The sequence below is a fragment of the Haplochromis burtoni genome, unplaced genomic scaffold, assembly GCF_018398535.1.
Source record: "Haplochromis burtoni strain Fernald_Lab_line unplaced genomic scaffold, NCSU_Asbu1 Contig_3, whole genome shotgun sequence".
Classification (NCBI taxonomy): domain Eukaryota; kingdom Metazoa; phylum Chordata; class Actinopteri; order Cichliformes; family Cichlidae; genus Haplochromis; species Haplochromis burtoni.
Window position 1 is genome coordinate 6,048,971 of NW_024582364.1, and position 9,953 is coordinate 6,058,923.

Below are 9,953 nucleotides of genomic sequence, written 5' to 3' on the forward strand. Positions count from 1 at the left end.
ACACACACACACACACACACACTCTTCTTCATGTTGTAGTAATAACCGTTTGGTATTCTTCAATAAAACTAGTGGAGTGTTTTAAAGGAAGACCTCTCTGTACCCATCACAAGCATCCATGTTGCTAAGCAGCAGGTTACCAGCCAGGAGTCAGCACACAGTGTAGGCAAAGATTCAGAAATGAGAAATAATTGGATGCAGATGACTAATATCTGTTTAGCATGAATGCAGACAGGCCTGTAAGATGACAGTATGAAATGTGCTGTTCATTCCATTTCAAGTTACTCACCTGTTTTGTGCATGTGTGCATGTGTGCATGTGTGTATATGAACCGTTTCCTGTTCCCAAATAAGCTTTAAAATTGTATTTCTGCATGAAATAATCCAAAGATGTAGCTATGAGTGTAGTAAACATAATGTTTGCAGGCAGTGATGATTACTCAGAATGATGTTTACTGATTCTATCTGCAGAGTAACTTCAGTAAGGCTAATACTTTATGAAAGCATTGCAAGTTCATGCTACAGGAGTTTATTTTGTTATCATTCATGCTTGAGGACATTTTTATGTGAGTGCATGATACCAGAAGTAATTTTTACATTTGGTGTCTAGTGCTGTGTGCTGTTGATGTCAGTAACTTTCAGCTGCAATTGACAGCAAGCTAACTTAAGTGCCTGAAAATGTTAGCTTGCTAAGCTTTGACATAGTCTTATCACAGTTATACATCTAGTAAAAGGGATCATATGAAATACGGTCAACTTATGTGACCTGATGTTTAATCAAAATGCTTTTAAGCTCATTATAAAGCAGTGCCTACACTGTAACAAACAAACAAACAAAATACAGTATAATGTGCTGTTTTAAAATGAAAATGTGTTCCATATTACTTTTTTTTACACATTTACTGATTACTATTTACAGACTCTTTTTGTTAAAAAATGGAAATAAAAATGTGAAATGTAAAACTTAGCTCGGAGATAGTGTACTGGCAAAAAATGTACATTTTGGAGACTGTTTGCTTTCAAAGTAAAAGTTGTTCCATATGTAAGTTACTGAGTATTTGTAGAGAAACATGAAAAAGAAATGACAGTCAACTGTGGCATTTTTTTGAGCGGCACATTTTTAACCTCTGATTGTACCCAGTAAGAGTCAACAACCTCCAGGAACCACTGCTAACCAGCCGGGGAAAACACATTTTTCCCTAGCAACCAGTGGCTCCATCACGTCCAGACTGGCAGACAACTCTTAAGTTATGTCTACAAAATACAGTATATAATGACCAATGTTGGGCAATTAATTATCTAGTTACTTCTTCAAAAAAGTAACTGAGTTTTGTTTTTGTTTTTGTTTACCTAAAAATGCAGCCAAGGCGTTTTTTTAAATAAACATTTCAAACTGTTTACAGAACAATCAGCTGTTCTGCATCAAATTTGATGCCACCCAAATGATTTGTGGTGGTCCAAAAAATAATTCCTGTCCACTATGAGATAAAGGAGAACAACAGCCTGATACCTGCAGGCCTGACAACAGGAGATGTATCACTCCTGTAACACCTGTAACATTCAGTAGTCGCCTCATTGTTCTGACACACAAAACAACTATTGACTACACTACACACTAACTACACAAGATTTGCGCTAAACGTTGAAAATCTCTCACATCTCGAAATACCGTCGCCACTGCTAAAACTTCCCCCTTCCTAAACAACTAAATGTCATGTTGCCATATCATTTTTTGATTGGTCAACATGGTACATTTTTCCACCAGTAGGAAAGGCTGGGAGGGGTGGGGGGTGTTTTTGCTCGCAGGCTTTCGAGCGTTTTCCTTATAAAACACTGTTTTTACCGTTTCTTCCCGCAGTAAATATAAACAACGATTGCATTCAGGAAAAAAACAAACACTGCATATATTTTTATCATAAGTCTGGTTTTACGTGGCCTATCAACACAAAATCAAAACTGGTATAAAGTCCACACTTTTCCCGTCAATTGTTCCGTCTGTCCTGCTCACATCTCCAATGGTTGTGCACGTTGTCATTAACGTGGCTTCACTCCACATCAGCCACGCCGCTTTGCTAGCTAAAACACCGGTGTCGGCACATAAGGACGCTGTCATAGCCTGTCAACGATGTTGATTAGCTGCTTATATACAAATGTGAATCGCATTATTGGCTGGACTATGGGATAAGGTGGCATCGTTCTAATCCTATACGGGAGCAGCCAGTCACTCACTGACTAACACTGCAAAACAGAATTGTTAAAGTATTAATTTTAATTTCAATTCAGGTTAGATTTTTTTTCTGTGCCCAATCATGCCAGCAGTGCGCAATAGCTTAGAGGGAACATTGATGAGGACCTCAACAACTACTTCTTCCCCACTGCTATCAGTCTCTTGAACAGCTGACATATTTTAACAGTAATAATAATTTTTGCACATATGCAGGTCATCTTGCATATTAAGCTCATAGCTTAATATCTATTTCACACTTAAATTTTGTCTTTATTTATTTATACTGTTTGTATTTTATCTGTTCTATTTCAATTTGCATATATTAACCGGGCATCTGCCTGTGGACAGCAAAGAAAGAATTTCATTGTACAAACAAATGCTTTTCTTTGTACATATGACAATAAACACTTTGAATCTTGGATCTTAGTTAACTGTTTAATTTATAGCTTGACCAAAATTTACAATTATGATTTAAAATGAGAGATTGCTAAGAAAAAGGCAAAACCTACAAATATACATAATATTCATGGAAACATACATAAATACAGTATCATAGTTGTTTAGAATTGAAGCATTAAAATAACTGTAACGTTGTTTATGCAGTTTTGTGCGAGAGAAAATAAATGTACATGGGAAATAAAATATTCAGAGATGTGTTTTTATCCTATAGCTTTAGCAGTATCTTTCTGTGTTACAAAACTGAATAGAAGTAAAACTTTTTGGTTTACTCTGCTACTTGGTATCGGTACTTCTTTAATTAGAGCTTCCAAAGGTACTGTACTGTAGGTCTGCCATTTACATCAGTTTGAATTGACTACAACCCTGCAGTGTGGCAAAACAAAACAAGCCTGCATGTGGTATTTTGACTAAACATGGGACAGACAGCATTGTGAGTTTTCCTTTTAGCTCTGTTTTGGAGTCTAAAAGCTTCTGGGGGCAGTAATGCTGTTACCTGCTAAATGCTTTAATTTGACTTCCCTTGCTAGTTGCTAACTTTAGCACAGCCTACACTGGATTTTCAGAGCCTTTTTTTATACAATAATGTTGCTTGCTGTGATCTAAACCCACAATATTAGCAAGAATTTCTACCCACTTTAATACATCGTAGCTCTAATATACAAAAGAATGTGCTTTAAGCAGTTATTGAGTCAATGGTTCTTAATCATAATCTTTATGCTAACATTAGCTTCAGATATTGTTAAACCTTGGTACCTTAAAGACGTTTGTGATGGGTCTTGAGGCCACAATAAGACAGCTAATATTGTGATTAGCACCTTTTTCAAGTTCTTTTTTTAAATGCGGAAATATCAGTATATAATGTGAAATCAGTATTTTTTAAACTTGATGGTAGAACTATGAGCATCAACATTTTTGTCACGACCTGCGGGATCGGCAAGGCGCTGATCAGCATCTCTTCACTCCTAGCCCCCCTTCTCTTCTCTTTTTCCTCTCTCTCTCCCTCTCCCCTGTTTTGCCGGAGCGGAACTCATGGCGGGTTCACGCCCTCGGTCCACGCCTTCCCGGATCGTGCACACCTGGGCCTCATCAGACCAGCTGGTATATTAGAAGGAGGCGATCAGCTGTTCAACGCTGGATTGTTGTGAAGGCTCTTGTCAGTACACACCTAGCTCAAGTTTGCCGTGCCTCTGTCTCAGAGACTTAACGTGTTCCTTTGTTCCTAGATTCCCCGGACCCGTCCCCGTGTTTCCCCGTGTGGAGTGTGGAAGGAGTGACAGGTCGCTAGCGGAGTGGAGAGAGGCTGTTTTGAGCGCATGTGTGATTTCCCCGTGTTCCCTGGAGGCCTGGACCCCTGCCCCTCACGTATTGTATATAGCACTAACCTCGCACTGTCTGTACATACACTGTCTGTATCTGAGATGTGTAATAAACTATCTCCGTTTGAACGCTACCCAGGAGTCCTGCGAGTGGATCCTCTAAGCGACTCGTGACAATTTTTGTATTTGATTTTAAAAGACACATAAAACAGGCATGACTAAGCTGCGTAAAAGTACAGGGCTCATCAATATATTTCTAAGCGTGCTTTTTAATCTCTGCTCCCTGTAACTCTTCTTCTCTCAAACAGATGTCTATCCAGATATGGCCTCCATTCTGAGGCTGCAGAATTCAGTTTCCCCCCTCGAGGCTATTTTTACGAGAGCCAGATAACTCAGTAGCACCCACAGAACCACACAACACAGATAATAACTCTCAGATGACGTCGCAGACCACTGGCCCACTGTACAGACCCATCGGACACATAATAAGTACATCACCACAGAGATATCTGCCACAACAGTCGCTAAAGGTCAGCCTTAGATGGGCACTGTTCAAAGATGTCAGCTGAAGAAGCACTTCACATATGTCAGGGGGCGGTGACTTCAAGGTTGGACACAATGTTTCTGGCTGCCAGGTCACTTTATGAATTCATTTGAGTCACCATCATCAGCTGGCACTGCTGTGAAATTTTTACTAGCAGCTACAAAGGCAAAAAGAAACCATCATCACGAAAAGGACGATATTAACTATATTAAAGCAATTTCTACATCTGTGTGGTTTGGCCAAGGAAAGAGCTGCTATGCTGCATCAGTTCTCTGAATATAATTCCTCCCACACACCTTGCACAACTCTTCCATTCTGCTTTTCATTTCAATGAGACCACAGAAAAGTGAGTCACGGCAGATGGATGGGTAGTTCTCTGGTCAGTCAGGCCATCTGTTTTTGTGCTTGCCTTAATGATGAGCTGATCCTGAATCTGTAACGTATGCTGATGTGCTGTGCATGGGGGTGATTTCCATCCTTCTATTGCTTGTCACAAACACATCAGCAAAAGTGTGGATATAAAAATAAACCAGGCTCAAGCTGAGGAACAGGAGGATAATAACAGAGACCTAAACATACCCGTATGGATGGATATATGCATTCCAATGCTCCTGAACACCCGCACAAACAAACGCACAAACAAACACACACAAATCTGGACAACATACAGATAAGTGCCCAGAAGCTACTCACCAAGGGCAACAGAAAGATTGCAGTCAGCAGGAAGCCTCTCATCATCCCCTGGGAAGTGTTTGCATCCAAAAGGCTCCTCGCTATCTTCGCGCGTGTGTGTGTGCCTGTGTGTTTTCAAAGGGATGCACTAAAAATGCTCCCCACAGCGTCACCGTGCTTCATCAAGGGCTCTGAAACACAGCACACAGAGAAAAAACACTAGAAGAAGAAACAACAACCATCACTCAACAACATCATTAAGTTTTTCTGAGTCATAACAAGAATCGCAATTTGCAGATACACGTGTGTAAACTAATAATGTTACTGCTGCTAATTGTGGCGACTAAAATGGTTCGTTCTTGAGAATTTCTGCTTTATTTCAAGTGCTGACGTCACTGCTCATGTCAGATGAAGTGAATGAATCTGTGTAAACGAGACACAAAGCCAGAATGACCTGTAACGTCATCTTTTTTAAAAAAAATATTATTTTTAATTTTTTCAAGACTTTATTCAACAGACTTTAAATCACAGTGCACTTCTAAAGACTGAAAGAACTGTGTACTATAAATATAATTAGTGGCTAATTTAATGCTAAAGTCTAAGCCAAATTACACTGAAATGCTTCCTGATGCCTTTATTCATACTGAGTTGATTTTATAAGAGTTACACAACAGTTTTTGGACACTGTGGCATCTTTCATTTTAACCTTTATTCAAGGCAATCTTTGGACGTTTTATGGAGCAACTCTATTAAATAATTTGGATGTTTCCTACCCTTCTGCTTTTAAAGTATGTGTTTTATTGTTCCTACCATACCTTCATACCTTCTGACACACTTACACGGGCCTCACACAGTCCTACTTAACAATGCGCATGAGAATCAATTCTGTCATCAGGTATTGTTTCAGGTAATTAGTAACCCTGAAGAAAAAAGATAATATTGTCACTTAAAAATAGAAAAAGAACAATTAGATGTGTTTTTTTTGGTGTGTGTATCAAAACAATGAATTTAAGTAGTTAATTAACCAGCAGGTTATTTTAGCTCAGTTGTCAACTCATATCAAATAATAACAGGTGCAGCCCTTCAGTGCATTTCTGTACATTTCCATCAAATGTTGGATTTTGTTGTTTGCCTAAGCTGTGTAACATGAATATAAACAAGCAAAAACACCCTGATTTATACTGCAGAGCACAACTTAACTCTCATACTAGGACACATCAAACATATAAACAAACACAGGCCTTCAGTGGGTGTGCATCATTTGATATTTTGTCTCTAAAGCACCCCGCACTTTGATTAAATCACATAGGCAACATTTTACTGAGTAAATAAACAACAGAAAAAGAGATGTCATCATCTATTCACTAAATTAAAACATGAACATGGGTTTTTGGAAGACAAATTGATTTCCAAAAGGCAAGAAATTTGGAAGATTCTTCTAAATTTCCTTTAAGATAATAAAATTCATGTGCCTCGGGTCAGAATTTAAAACATCCCCCTCCCGAACCTCCCTGACTTCATGTCTTACTCATCCGCTCAGCCTCCTGAAAACACAATGATTCACTGCTAACACAAAACACAGCAACACCAGAAACACATAACAAGCACACAACCAGTAAACCAGCAGACATGCACACCTTCTCCTAAAGATAATTCATGCACACATAGAAACAAATTCCACTCTGCATCCCCTCCTTCTTGTACTGAACCCAATTACCTCTAAAGCATCTCTCGGATGCTTTATCAAGTAACAGGACAGAGTGTGCTCAGAGGAAAAATCCAGAGATACAGAGGAGGAAGACATATGTCCAACAGGGCTGAAAGCAAACTTTCAGGGTGAGCAATCAAACCGAAATGCACAAATAAAACAGAGAGGGGCAGATAGGGGGACTGGCATGATTGGTCCGCTCTTTTTCCCCACACTCCATCTATTTAACCCAAAAGCAGTCACGCTGCTCTGGGCTTCAAATGAAGTTAAAAACGGCCTTATGTAGAGCAAATCAATGTCTCTCTGGTCCTGAGAAAGCTCTGGTGCAGAAAACAACAGACGGGCAGAACTACCCTGAGGGCAAGAAAGCCAAGAGAGTCTGCTTCGCTCAGTACTGAGTCACCAGGAAATGTTGGAAGGTTTGCAGCCATGGGACTATTCAGGATTATTCACTGCATGAAGCAGAAGACGAAGCTATAACAGTTTTTACTCACATCTGTTTGGCACGGATGTCAACAAAAGCTGAAAAGAAAACACTGGGAAACACATCCACTCACCAAGATGCCAATCAACCAAAAGACTCTCTGTGTGTGTGTTTGTGTCTATAAGCAGATGCATGACAAAAACAAGAGAGAAAATCTGAGACGCAGCGCAGATTCCTTAAAGATTTATATTCACTGCAAAGGGGATTTTACAGAACTCTTCCCGTGTATGTGCGTTGAATTCCCCAGAACATTGTGTTGCATCAATACATCATTTCCAATTCAAAGCGATCCGAGAAAACCGCGTCCAATCAACCCACTTCCAATGCCGTGAACGTGTACCGCAATCCAAAACCTCCACATACATTCAATGAATGTTCCTTTGCTGAAGCACAGAGGTCACATGGCCCACATACCGCGGATCGCAAAACGTCAGTTGATTTTTATCATATCACAGGGAGAAGAAATCAGTCTACACAAGACACAGTAAGTGACAGCTGCTTTCTCCTTCGCTAAACCGCACAGAAGGGGCGATTTTTTTTGCCCTGTCTTTTTCCTTTATTCCCACATTCGCACATCTTTAACACATCAGGCATGTGTGTGACCTTCGCTTGCACATGTAGCAGGAAAAAAAACGTCAGCCTTCCCCTTTTCACGGCACATTCACTCGAAACGGATTCACTGCTTCCCATTTTTCAATAAAAAAACACACACACACACACACACACACACACACACACACACAGTATTTTAAAGACCTGCAGGCTTCAGCTGAATGCCTCCTTAATTCACCAGTCACATCGAAAGCCACAGATGTGAGTGAGAGCGCGCTGCGTTCGCCCCGGAAAACAAGTCAAAGCAACTTACCGATGCCTAATTTTCACCGGCGCAAATGTCTGCACATGGAGCCATCGGCATTTACGGTTCTGCGGCGGTGTTTCTACCTTGTTTTCACTCCTAAGACAATTAAAAAAACAAGAAAAGCCCGTCCTGGGAAAAATAGACAGGTGCCGTTACTGCTGCTGTTGTTGCTGCTGCTGCTGCAGGACGCACTCACCGCTTTGGCTGCTGCGGCACCACGATGAGGTGGAAGAGGAGGAGGAGGATGATGATGATGATGAAGGTGTCAGTACCTTCGGGGTTCTCGCCTCGTCAGACACGCAGAAAGCCAAGTGAGACAGCTGTTTAGTCTACAAGTGCATCGACGCAGCGCGGGGAAGAGACAGATTTTCAAAGTCTGGGATGTGGTGGAAGAAAAAACATCCTCCTCACGTCTTTGCGTCGCGTGCGTGCGGGGGACTTTGTTTCCAAAAAGAAACTACTCATAAAACTCTGACATTTGCGCCTGCGCCTTTCAGACGCTCCAGAAGGTACAGGGTCCGGTCCCCTGCTGTGCGCAATTTGTGAGGCACTGAGTGGGCAGCGTGATGTGCGTGACTCACATTTAGTCAGAACTTTAACATCTGAATTCCTGCATGTGCTACTTAGAAAGCCCAAATTGCATGCTGGTCGAGTTAAGACTGTCAACTGGACTCCAAAAGGCGTGGCCCGCAGAGGCCACTGTGGCCCGCTGGCGATGCTGTTTACTTTCAGGACCACGGACAGCACACACAAGAAATCGCTGCAGGGAACCAATGAACTGAAAGCAACGCCTCCAGTCAACCACACGACCTTTTATCAGCAGCTAAACAAAGCTTAGGTATCAATATTGAGCTGCTTTAATTAAATCTCCAGTTGAGTTTCTTTGTTGGTATCCACACAGGAGAGAGAAGCCAGACGAATGAATTACCCAAAAGACCAAGAAGAAGCAGTTTCTGATTTGGGAAACAAGTCAAAAGGCCACAAAGACATGCAACAAGATGACCAATACTTTAACCCCCCGCAAAAAATTACATTTGAATTGTGCAAAGTGTCAGTCTATTGTGGTTACACGATCATGAAATAAAATGAGTAGAAGGAAGTGCAAAAGTACAAGCCGGGAACGAACTGGCGGTAGTAACTGACCAGCCTCAAGAACCGCCTCACCTCTTTTTTGGTTTTGGGACATGGGCAGGATGCAATGGTTGCAGTTTTATCCATCTGTGGACACACCTGCCCACCTACCAAGTGGTACCTCAGATACTGTACCTTCATCCGCACATTTCTTTGGTTTGGCCGTGGGCCACGCGTACCTCAGGGACTCCAGGACTGCATCCACCTGCTGCACCAAACAAGCGGAATGGACGTGTGACAAATTGCTACAAACCATACGGAGAGGAGAAGGCCCTCTGCTAGTAGCCATTGGTTAAATCCAGTGTTGTGAAAAAGTAAGCCATGCCTAACCAGTCCAGGAGCTCGATGATCTAGGGTATGGTGTAGGGATCAAACTGTGACACTTCATTCACCATGCGATAGTCAACACAGAACTATATAGACCAATCTTTCTTCACCACAAGAACTATGGGGCTACACCAAGCACTGTGTGACTCATCTATTACTGCCAGCTTTAGCATTGCAGCCAATTCCCTCTGTACAATTTGTCTCTTATGTTCACGTAACTTGTAGGG

At 41.3% G+C, this 9,953-nt stretch overlaps 1 protein-coding gene across 8 annotated transcripts in view; it reads right to left on the reverse strand.

Annotated features, from left to right (window-relative positions):
- The window catches only part of LOC102288907 (pituitary adenylate cyclase-activating polypeptide type I receptor), a 43,690-nt gene extending 34,764 nt beyond the window's left edge, over nt 1-8,926 (reverse strand). For 2 of the 8 annotated variants that reach the window (XM_042220245.1, XM_042220239.1), the window contains exons 1-2: nt 8,275-8,922; nt 5,239-5,408 (exon numbers count right to left, since the gene is read on the reverse strand). In XM_042220245.1, coding sequence (XP_042076179.1) covers nt 5,239-5,283 — 45 coding nt within the window. In that variant the 5' untranslated portion in view covers nt 5,284-5,408; nt 8,275-8,922. Of the gene's footprint in view, nt 1-5,238; nt 5,409-8,274 lie in introns of all 8 variants that reach the window. The other 6 variants (XM_042220236.1, XM_042220234.1, XM_042220251.1 and 3 more) reach the window with 6 other exon arrangements.
- Nucleotides 8,927-9,953: the final 1,027 nt, after the last annotated feature.